Source organism: Rhinolophus sinicus, linkage group LG11 (assembly GCF_036562045.2).
Source record: "Rhinolophus sinicus isolate RSC01 linkage group LG11, ASM3656204v1, whole genome shotgun sequence".
Lineage (NCBI taxonomy): Eukaryota > Metazoa > Chordata > Mammalia > Chiroptera > Rhinolophidae > Rhinolophus > Rhinolophus sinicus.
Window position 1 is genome coordinate 28312815 of NC_133760.1, and position 12208 is coordinate 28325022.

Sequence of the window (12208 nt, forward strand, 5' to 3'; positions counted from 1 at the left end):
CTGATTCGCTAGTGGTGGGACAAAATTACCCAAAGGAGAGGGAATGAGGGATCCCATACAATGAGTGAGGTGTAGACCCACGTCACGTCCAGTTTGGTCCTTACCTGCCCTGCTCCAAAAGGACAATATCCTTCCACCCCATCTTGGAGAGGTGATAGGCCACAGATGTGCCCATGATTCCCCCACCACAGATGACCACCTGTGTCTGGGCAGGCAGGGCGACAGAATGCGCCTCGGCAGCTGACGCACCGCTTCTGGCTGGGGACCAGTTCTGCCATCCTTGGCTGGTTCTTTGTCTTTGGACCACCGACAGCAACCGGTAAAACATCACGTCTGTCAGCAATGGGAGATGTTCTCTCACTCAGCTAAGGAGATCCCAAGAATTCGAACTAGACAGAGAAACCAAACATATTTCATTCCACTGAGTTCAGTGCATAGGATTCATGAGAAAAGAACGCAACAAAACACAATCATCATTCATTCAGCAAATATGTCAGGACCTACTGAGTCCCAGGCACTGTGCTAGGTGTCGATACAGCTGAAGCCAAGAATGAGGAGGTCGCTGCCTTTAGCAACTTACATTTAGGGGAGGAGGAGGGGAACGGGGGCAGCAATACACAAATAAAACAAGTAACAGGAGTAACTAGGAACATCCTTAATACCAAGGTCAGAAAAGAAGGTGACATTTGAAGAAACCTAATGGATGGAATGCAACCAGCTGCATGAGTGTTCCAGACAGAGGGATGGGCACATCAAAGGCCTGAGGTGAGACAGGCCTTGATGAACCCAAGCACAGAAAGGAGGCCCATGTGTCCCCAGCACGAGGAACAAAGGGGAGACGATCTAAGAAAAAGCCCGAGAGGCATAGGAAAGAATTACACACTATCTTTGGATGCCATCACCAGAAACGGGGATTTTATTCTACTGCCAAGGAAAATACTAAAGCAGAGAACGAAATGACCTGATATGTTTTCCGAAGATCAGAATAGCTCCATGGTGGCGAGTGGATTGTAGAATGAGAAGAAGAACAGAGATGGGTTAGGAAGCTACTGCACTAGTCCCGGGGGACACGGTGGTGGCTTAGACAAGGGTGTTGTGGCAGTGGAGTCAGAGCATGACTGCATTTTCTGGGAAGCAGAAATGACAGAACTCACTTGCCAACAAACTGGATGCTAAGATGGGAACAAGGGAATAGTAAGGACGTTGGCTATGTTTCTGGGTTAAGCAATGGGGGCCACTCACTACAGTGTAAGGACAGGAAAGGGGAGGGAGGCTGGGAATGTGTGTGTGTGTGTGTGCGCGCGCGCGCACTCAAATGTTCAACTCTTAGATGTAAGTGCAAGACCCGCATCAGGCACCCACGCGGAAACACCAAGCAGCAGCTGGATACACACACCTGAAGCTTGGGAAGGGGCTTTGGGAGTCCTCAGCAGATACACAGTATTTAAAGCCCTAGTACTTTGGGAACAAGAACTCTGAGGCGCCCCAGCCATTACAGGTTGGGAAGAGAAAGAAAAGACTAGAGACAGGACAGGATAGGATACTATGGCAGAATCAGAGTGTACAGATAAAGACAAGTGGCTAAAGAGACGAATAAGGAGTGGTTGTAAGATGGAAAGAAAACCAGACAGGTGTCACAGAAGCCTAGACAGGAAAGTTTCAAGAGGAGGCAAACTCCAGAAGGTGCTGATGGGGGGCGGGGGGGAGCAAGTGGCCAAGTGTCCACCGGGATTTGACAACAGACAGTCCTTCGTGTGCTCAAGAACGTTTTCAGGGGAATTGTAGGGATAAAGCACAGAAGAGAGCAAACTGAGAGGTAAGTGAGATGTGGACGTGTGGACAGCCCCCTACAGTCTGTCCTGGCAGGGAGCAGAAACATGGAGCAGAAGCAAGGGAGGGCTTGGGTAGAGCAAGGTTAGCTGTTTGTTTTTAAAGACGGGAGCTGTTGAGAAAATTTCGCACTGTGGGATGACCCAGTAAAGGCAAGGAGATGGGTGAGAAGGAGGTAGTAACCAAGTCCAGTCCTGGGGAAGGAACGAGACCTGGGTTCGCAGTCCTAAGGGAAGGATGGGTGGCCTTCCATAGGTGAGGCGCTGGAGGTTTAAGGCACAAGACGTATCTTCTCGAAAGCAGAGGATGACTGATCATGCTAGGCTGATCGCGTACACACACAAGTCACATGCTATAACCAAGCACACGTTTCTGCAGGACAATTAATATTGTACGTTAGAGCAGGAAGAGTATAGGCCACAGCCAGTGCAGAGATATCACACAGAAAGTAGGACTTACGCTGAGCTTTGCAGGGGTAAAATTTGGACAAAGAGAGACAGGAAGCACACACAAGTGGGAGACCCTGTGTGCTTGTGGATGACAGTAAGGGACCTGGCTTGGAGGCTTCAATCTCTATGAGTGTTAGTAGCAGGAGCTGAAGTAAGGTGGATTCAGACCACGGAAGACTCTGGGCACTTGGTCTGACTTGGTCCGTTATACCGTAATAAATTGTGACAGGCTGAATCTGACAAAGGCAAGGTTTGTACAAAATTAATCTAACAGCAAAACAGAGGACTGTTCAAGTTACAAGAAAGGGGAGAAAGACATGCCGGCAGACTAGGAGTCATTGAAGGAGAAGAAGATGTAGAAAAGCAACATCCATTTATGATTAAAAAAAAAAAAAAATCTCTTAGCAGAGTGGTGACAGAAGGAACATCTCAATATCATAAAGGCTATATATGAAAAACCCACAGCCTACCTCACACTCAAAAGGTGAAAAACTGAACACTTTTTCTTTAAGATCAGGAACAAGATAAGGGTGTCCATGTTACCATTTTTAATCAACACTGTTGGAATTTCTAGCCAAAGCAAACAGACAAGAAATAAAAGGCACCCAAATTGGAAAGGAAGAAGTAAAACTGTCATTATTTGCAGATGACATAATACGATTTATAGAGAACCCTAAAGATTCCACCAAAAAACTATTAGAACTAATAAATGAATTCTGTAAAGCAGCAGGATACAAAACTAATATTCAGAAATCAGTTGCAATTTTATACACCAATAACGAACTATCAAAAAGAGAAATTATGAAAACAATCCATTTATAATTACATCAAAATAATAAAATTCCTAGGAATAAATTTAACCAATGAGGTAAAAGACCTGTACTCAGAAAGCTATAACAATGTAGAAAGAAACTGAAGAAGATACAAACATATGGAAGCATATACTGTGTTCATGGATAGGCAGAATTAATATCATTTAAGTGTCCATACTTCCCAAAGTAATCTATAAAGTCAATGCAATCCTTATTGAAACCAACAGCATTTTTCACACAACTAGAACAAAGAATCCTAAAACTTATATGGAACTACAAAAGACCCCGAATAGCCATAGCAATCTTGAGAAAGAAGAACAAAGTTGGAGGTATCACAATACCACATATGAAACTATCCAAGGCTGTATTAATCACAACAGCATGCTACTGGCATTAAAACAGACACATAACGTAGTCCAATGCAACAGAAAAGAAAAATAAACCCTGTGTCGTCAATCTATGACAAAGAAGGCAAGAATATAAGTGGGGTAAAGACAGTCCTAAAATAAATGGTATTGAGGGCCGGCCCGGTGGCTCAGGCGGTTAGAGCTCCATGCTCCTAACTCCGAAGGCTGCCGGTTCAACTCCCACATGGGCCAGTGGGCTCTCAACCACAAGGTTTGCCAATTCCTCGAGTCCCGCAAGGGATGGTGGGCTCCACCCCCTGCAACTGAGATTGAACATGGCACCTTGAGCTGAGCTGCCACTGAGTTCCTGGATGGCTCAGTTGGTTGGAGCACGTCCTCTCAACCACAAGGTTGCAGGTTCAACTCCCGCAAGGGATGGTGGGCTGCGCTCCCTCCAACTAGCAAGGGCAACTGGACCTGGAGCTGAGCTGCGTGCGCCTCCACAACTAAGACTGAAAGGACAACAACTCAACTTGGAAAAAAGTCCTGGAAGTACACACTGTTCCCCAATAAAGTCCTGTTCCCCTTCCCCAATAAAATCTTTTAAAAAATAATAAATGGTATTGAGAAAACTGGGCAAACACATACAAAATAATGAAACTGGATCATTTTCTATACAAAAATAAACTCAAAATGGATTAAAGACTTCAAGGTAATGCCTGAAAGCATAAAATTCCTAGAAGAAAACATAGGCAGTCAACTCTTTGACATTGCTCTTAATGTGTTTTTGGATATGTCTCCTCAGGCAAGGGAAATGAAAGAAAAAATAAACAAATGGGACTTCATCGAACTAAAGAGTTTTTGCATAGCAAAGGAACCATCAACCACTAAAAAATAACCTACTGAATGGGAGAAGATATTAGCCAATGATACATCCAATAAGGGGTTAATATGCAACATATACAAGGAACTCACAGAACTTAACACCAAAAAAAAACCAAGCAATCTCATTCAAAAATGGGCAGAAACCTGAACAGACATTTCTCCAAAGAAGACATACAGATGGCCAATAGACACATGAAAAAATGCTCAACATCACTAACCATCATGGAAATGAAAATTAAAATGACAATGAAATATCACCTCACACCTGTCAGAATGACTATCATCAATAAATCAACAAACAATGTCTTGGTGAGGATGTGGTGAAAAGAGAACTCTCATGTGTTGTTGGTGGGATTGCAAATTGGTGCAGCCATTACGGAAAACAAAACGAAGGTTCCTCAAAAAATTACAAACAGGACTACTGTATGACCCAGCAATTCCACTTCTGGGTATTTATTCGAAGAAATTCAAAACACTGATTTGAAAAGATATATGCCCCTCTATGTTCACTGCAGCATTATTTACAACAGCCAACATATGGAAGCCACCTAAGTACCAATCGATATATGAATGGATAAAGAGGACACATTGGTACATAGATACAATGGAATATCACTCAGCCATAAAAAAGAATGAAATCTTGCCATTTGTGACAACATCGACGGACCTAGAGGATATTATGCTAATTAACATAAGTCAGATAGAGAACACAAATACCATATGATTTCATTTATATGTGGTATCAAAAATCAAAATGAACAAACAAAACAAATTCATAGATACAGAGAACAAAGTAACGGTTGCCAGAGGGGAGGAAACTTGGGGGGAATGGGTGGAAAAGGTGAAGAGATTAATAAGTCAAATTTCCAGTTATGAAAACAGTCACAGGGGTGGCCAGATGGCTCAGTTGGTTAGAGCGTGAGCTCTGAGCAACAGCGTTGCCGGTTCAATTCCCACATGGGCCAGTGAGCTGCGCCCTCCACAACTAGATTGAAGACAACGAGCTGCTGCTGAGATTCCAGAGGGGCGGCCGCATGGCTCAGTGGGTTAGAGCACCAGCTTTCAATAACAAGGTGCAACTAAGATTGAAAACAGCAACTGGACTTGGAGCTGAGCTACATCCTCCACAACTAGATTGAAGGACAACGACTTGGAGCTGATGGGCCCTGGAGAAACACGCTGTTCCCCAATAAAAAATTAAAATAAAAAAAAAGTCACAGGGATGTAAAGTACAGCATAGGGAATATAATCAATAATATAATAACTATGTATGGTGTCAGATGGGTACTAAAGTTATTCATAAATTATATAAATGTCTAATCACTATGTTGTGCATCCGAAACTAATACAATAATGTCAACTGTAGTTGAAAAAAGATTTTTAATTAAAATAGAAATAAAACCGGATGAGTAAAGACAGGGTAGCTGTGAGGACAGAACCACAGGGTACATCCCCTAGCAGGAAAAAGGGAATTGCAAAGGTGACAGAAGAAACATAGTACCAGGTGAAGTTCAAGATGTTAAATGCCCAAGATGTTAAGAACCAAGAAGAGGATTTTTGACCTTGTGTTCATCATGACATTCAAACAGTCAGGGAAGAGTGAGGAAAAAGAAAAGAAAAAATCAAAGTGGAGGCAAACAACGAAGGAAAGGAAGGAACCAGAGTCTATTCTAGTAGCTTCGGCAGCAAAACCAAGCCAGTAGAGAAGAAACTGAAGATTTCAAAGACAAAGACCACACATAAAAAATTACATTTCTAAAAAATAAGACGATTGTATAATATTTTCTGCTACCTGAGTAAGTTCTGCTGAACAAGCTCAATACTGGGCGGGTTACGCTCAGATCTGCTTACACCACCGCCACCGCCAGGGCGGCGCTAACACGCTCCCAGTTGTTCCTCTGTATCGTACAGCGCCGTGTACAACAGGGCAGCTGGACCCAGGAAGACAGGGCGAGTACAGATGGAGTAAGAGAACCCTTCCCGCACCTGCCGGGGCATAAGGCCCCCTGGGACACCTCTCTTGAAATGCAACATTCCCAGGCTCCCTGTCTGGAGATTCTGATCCTGCTGGATTTTTCAACAAGTGCACCAGGTGATCAGGAAAGTTTAAAAAATTATTATAAATCCCTAGCACTGGAACAGAGTGCCCTTGGGCCGGGCTCCCCCCGCCCCCCCAAACACACACAAAAGCATCGCCGCATGATGTCGTGCTGACACGCAAGTCCAAAGCGGACTTGAAGATTCCTGAATCAAATCTGAGTGTCATTCACATCAGACCGAACGGGACAAACATTAAGAAGAAAGCGCACTGGCCCAGCCTAGATTCTTCCAGGTAACTTCACTCTGCAGCAGTCTTACTGGTTAGAAAAGCACGTCTCGACGCGGGAGAACAACTGCACCTGCAGAGGAGGACCGGGCTAGACGAGCCTCGCCTGTACTGCGGGGCAGTGCCAGCCGCGGTGGGGAGCCAGAAGCTAGGTCACCCGGCCGCCTGGGCTTCCGAGCTGAGCGGCGGACGCCTGGAAGACCCGGCCCGGTGCGCGGCGGCCCGGCGCGAGGATTCCCGAGGCCCGGACAACCTCCGCCGGACAGGACACAGCCGCAGAGGCTGAGGGAGACCAAGCGGACCCCCCTCGGCCCGGGTCGCCGGAGTCCTGGCGCCAGGACGCGCCGTCCCGAGGGAACCAGGCAGAACCGACGGGAACGAAGGACCGCCGGGTCCACCCCTGAGCGAGACCAAAGTGGAAAGAGGGAAAGCTGAGGGTCCCGAGGCGCTGAGGCCCGCGCGGACCGGAGGCCAGAGCGGCCCCGCAGCTGTCGCCTTACCTCATGGGCCCCCACCGGCTGCGCGCTCCGCGCTAGCGGGTACAAGCCCGGCGGCCGCCACAGCAGTTGCCAGGGTTGCCGGGGGCCGGAAAGGGGGGCCCCCCACAGGGAATGGCAGGGGGCGGGGCGGAGAGACTAAAGAGTTCCGGGTAAGCGGGGACCGCGACCTTCCGCGCTTTACGGCCACCGAGCGAGCGTACGTCGGCCGCTGGTCTCCTTCACGCACGCGCGCGCCGTGACGTCAGCGCTGCAGCCCCGCCCCCGCACGTGAGGCTTGTTTGGGTCTTCTCGCTGTGTCCCTCCTTTACCTCTGCCAAGGTGAAGGCGATTTGGAGGCTTGGCCTCTCAAGGCCTCTTTAGAGCCCGAACCTTTGGACCCTGCTCATTTCTGCAAGTACAGACGGGTCTTCCGAGATGGGCGGCATCCCCGCTGAAATGTGGGGAGCACTGAGGTTCTGTCTACCCATAAGGCGTGTGGCGAGGGAGGGCCTGCGGGGTCTCTGTTCCCGCTCCCCACATAAGAACGCAGGATATGGTGAGGCCAAAAAGGAACACCCATGGAGCCATAGATAGGGGAGTCATACCACTATATTCTCGCTGGCGGCTGGGTTAGAGACAGGAAACAGGAGCCACACAATTTTCAAACCTCATTGCGCTGCTTGCAAGCTCAGCCACCATCTTCTTGCTAGCCCTCATTTTCTGCTAGCGTAGCCACAGCACTTATATTAGTGGCTAATGGCTCACTGGTTACAGCTGACGGCCAACTAGCCACAGCTGATGGCCATCCAATCACAGTTGATGGCCATTTACTACCTGAGCCAACACCTTTGTATGTGAGGCCGAGAGCCTGGAAACTACTTTCTGGGGCTCTGTCCCCACAAGGCGCGTTTCCAGGGCTGGCCCCCTGTGTGTCCGCAGCCCTAACCTACTCTAGTCCAGAGGGTTAAAAGGCTTCTTGGACTGACAGTCGCTTTGTTTCTTGGAAACCATTGGGATCTTCCTGGGCGAGGCTCTAGCAGAGCGGATTGGAATCTGGTCTGCTGTCCTGCCTCGACCTGGGAGGCAGGGTTAGAGGACCTGAGTTCCGGACCAGATCTTACTCTGCACCTTTTTAGCGTTTCTGGACCAGGGGAAGAGGAATCATTCACTCCCTCATCTGAGAAGTCCATCATGCACCGCTCCGTTTCTATCACATCGCCCTGTTTCCTTTCCTGTATAGAACGCACACTATGTAGAGTATTTGCTTGTTGAGTGCCTTCCCCGCTGGTTGCAAGCCCTGCCCTCTCACTGCCGAACCTCAATCTAACATAGGGCTGTATTCTCAGCACTTAGGACACTGGCACATCGTCCAGTAAATCTTCCTTTAAATGGATAGCAATCTAATGGTACAGCCGCCCCTGCGTGTCGGGCCACACTTTCCAGTTCCCATCCTTTGGATTGAAGCCCATCTCACCCCACAAGCCAATCTCTTTTTATTGATGGCCTCTTGTGGCCAGGCTCTCTGTTAGGTGATGGGATTCAGCAGTGCAAAAGAATGGCCTTCTGCCTTTAGGGAGCGGCAATATAACGCCAGGGACCCCTGTCACCGTGCCAGGGCACAGCCTGCATACTTTATATACCACACAGTTACCAATTAACTCCGCAAAGCAGCCGACCATGAGGTCTGGCTGCCTGAGAACAAAACCTCTGCCTCCTGCCACTGTGCTTCATGAAAGTTCAAGCCATGCTGGGTTTCTGTCCTAGATAAATGCTGTAATATTTCAACTAAAGGCTTAAAGCCTGGGGTCACCTACCTGCCAAACAAGAAGGACTAGATAAACGCATCTGCGGTATATTCTTGGGGAAACTTTTCCTGATGCGGCTATCTCCCAGATGTGGCAATTTCAGGAGAAAAACTTCACTTTTTTTTTAAAAGATTTTATTGGGGAAGGGGAACAGGACTTTGTTGGGGAACAGTGTGTACTTCCAGGATTTTTTCTATGTCAAGTTGTCCTTTCAATCTTAGTTGGAGGGCACAGTTCAGCTCCAGGTCCAGTTGTCATTGTTAGTTGCAGGGGGCGGAGTCCACCATCCCTTGTGGGCCAGCAACCTTGTGGTTGAGAGCCCACTGGCCCATGTGGGAATCGAACCGGCGGCCTTCGGCATTAGGAGCACGGAACTCCAAACACCTGAGCCACTGGGCAGGCTCCCTTCACAACATTTTTTTGATGAGCCATCTGCCTCATACCATTACCAGCCATGAATTCGGGAGAAACCTAGTTGTGTGTATGAAATGGTAGGTGAAATAAAGTGATATTTAATACATTAATTACATTCTGTGTACACGCAGTAAGTAGTGAAGTAAGTATATAGCTTTATATAGATTTCTGCCTGCTTCCTCACTCATCACTATTTTTGGCCTCCACTTTAAAATGCTAAGTATTAATGCTTCTTTCATTGTCAATGTTGATTTGTACTTTGTATGTTCTCATAATGACCAATGCACTATTTTAAGAGGATTTAGTATGCTTATGCATTTGACTTTTTTTCCATAAAATGTCAGTTATTCTTTGTGAGATTCTAGATTTCTCAGGGCATCCTTTGAAAAATTACACAGTTTTCATGATCCATTTTTCTCATGATATTTAGATGCAGCTATTTTTATCCTTTGCAAACCTTCTTCTGCCATCTCCTTTTTCTGTCTCTCAAGGACAGTAATTACAAGAGGTGGGGAGGATATTTTTAGCATCTGTTTCAAAAGATGTGAGCCAGGAATTCCTTTGCACACTGGAGCTCAGAGCACCTCTTTTCTCCACGCCAGGTTTCGTGCCTTACACTCCAGAATGTCACATGGTGGGTGGAGAGAGGAAGGACGAAAAAGAAAGTAACTCCATTTCAGTGTGAGGGTTCCATCACCCCGTATACCTCCTCCTTCCCCAGAACAAATGGGTGTGGGGTAGAAAGCTCCCACAGCTCGTTTCAATGAAGGGCTTCTAGCAGCACAGTTCCCACTTTACTCTGGTCAACTCTTGGGATGTATCGTAGAGCCACAGTAATTGTAACTCGTTGTCTGCATTTGTAAATGTGCAGTTCTGTTCAGCCCTTTCCTTTTTCTGTATCGAGTTAGCATGTGGTCCTGAAGGTGTTCAGGCACTGAGGTAAATGGGATCTTTTCTCAAGATCCCTGCTGCCTTTAGGCACACAGCCTAAAGCCTTTCTGCCCGCCATGAACACGGTACTAATAATGTGCACTGTGTTTCTATCAAGGCAGATTTCAATTCAGATTTTCTGTTCATGTTACTAGGTTTGTCAATGAATAAACAGACATTTGAATTACTCTTGCCGGTCTGCTTGTGAATATTCTTAATACCTGTATAAGTCGGTGTATGTATTTGCCATCACAAAAGAGAAACATGATACGTAAACCTGTTTATTGCTGTGCTGCCAAGTGTAAAACAGAATTTGGAAACTGAGATAAAGCATGTACAGGCATTATGCAGGGTGGCCTGGCTGGAGTGAGAAAGCCTCCGTTCCTCCTTCTGAAGTTACTATCGCTGTCATTGAATTTGACATCCTGCCATGCCAGAGGAACAGCCTTGCATGTCTTATGTCTCAAACTTTTGGAATATTAAAACTGGGCAAAATAACCTTTGGACTGGGCCTGAAGCAACCCTGTTTTCCCAAAGAACTATTTGCAAAGATAATAAGAAAGCAATTATTACAACTACTGGAAAATTTAAAACATTGTTTAGAGTTAACATCACTATGTTATGTTATCTGCACCAATAGAAATGTCTTTCTTCTATTGATGTAATTGTTCCCCTTCCCCTTCTCATAAACACCCATTGCCTTTGTCTCCTAATTGAAACGCTATTTAAGGTTCTGCCTGAATGAATGTGTCCCAAATTCTTATTGTTATCAAATAAGCGCTTGTTGCCTCTCAGTTTGAAAGGCCTTTTTATTTTTAGATTATCAAATGAATTGGAGAAAATGAAGAGCAAACCTCTGTTTGCCCATCTGTGAAATAGGGCTGATGCTGTAGTGATCTCGGTGATCAGATGTGATTCATTTACTGCCTTTGGTCATATTAAGTAACCAGTAGGTGGCGCTGTTGCACATGAATTGAGGTTACTGGGTGCCCAGGGCCCCTCATGAGGAGTGCACTATGAAAGGATTAAATAGAAACCTACATTAGACTAATAAAATTTATCCTTGAGAGGTGATAACCCAGTGTGGCCCCTGTGGCACAAAAAGGTCTAAGAAGAGGCTCCTTTGGTGCAACCTTGAAAAGAGGGATGTGCCCTTTCCCTCCCGCTATGGTACCAAGTGTAAAGGCTCTGTGGAGTTAGGGACCCTCAGACACTTGGATCCGGGGCATATTTGGACTCAAGCCCCTCAGAGTCTGAGAGGAAAGGGTTTGTCACAGTTGGCCAAGAGCATGACTTTGGAGCTGACCTGGCCTGCACTAAACACCAGCATTCAAGTGTTCACGTATTCTCTGCTGACTTGGAAGATGATTTGGTTCTCACATCACACACATCATTTCCCCTACGTGCCACCTATTTTTTTAACTTGCTTTTTATCTTCCTTTTTGGATTAAATCACTATTACTTACATTGTTTGAATTTATAAAAATTATTCTCAGTTGAACCATGTCATGCATTATAATCATATTTCCTTTTTCCTATTTTTAAAGATTTCCAATATACTGCCAAGTTACAAGAATTTTACAGTGAACACCCAAATACCTAATGCTAGATTCTACCATTTTACTGAACATCTTTATCACATCTTTATTCATCTATTCATCCTTATATCCATTCATTAATCTGTCTTGGTTTTGGTACATTTCAAAGTATATTGTAGACATCAGTATATTTCACCCTAAACACTTATAGTAGCTTTGGTGTTGGTATCAGTGTACTGCTGGACTCATAAAATGAGTTGGTTAGTGTTTCCTATGTTTGATTGTGTTTGTTTTTTAAATTTTGTTTGTTTGTTTTTTATTGGGGAATATTGGAGAACAGCGTGTTTCTCCAGGGCCCATCAGCTCCAAGTCGTAGTCCTTCAATCTAGTTGT

The 12208-nt window shown here is 45.7% G+C and overlaps 1 protein-coding gene across 5 annotated transcripts in view; it reads right to left on the reverse strand.

Moving 5' to 3' along the window:
• Positions 1–7352, reverse strand: part of PDPR (pyruvate dehydrogenase phosphatase regulatory subunit) — a 34430-nt gene extending 27078 nt beyond the window's left edge. For 2 of the 5 annotated variants that reach the window (XR_012490129.1, XM_074314579.1), the window contains exons 1-2: positions 7150–7352; positions 105–389 (exon numbers count right to left, since the gene is read on the reverse strand). Coding sequence is in view for 2 of the 5 variants with exons in the window: in XM_074314579.1 (XP_074170680.1) it covers positions 105–328 (224 nt within the window). In the remaining 3 variants the exon portion in view is untranslated. Of the gene's footprint in view, positions 1–104; positions 390–6722 lie in introns of all 5 variants that reach the window. The other 3 variants (XM_074314580.1, XM_074314581.1, XM_074314582.1) reach the window with 3 other exon arrangements.
• Between the last annotated feature and the right edge of the window lie 4856 nt (positions 7353–12208).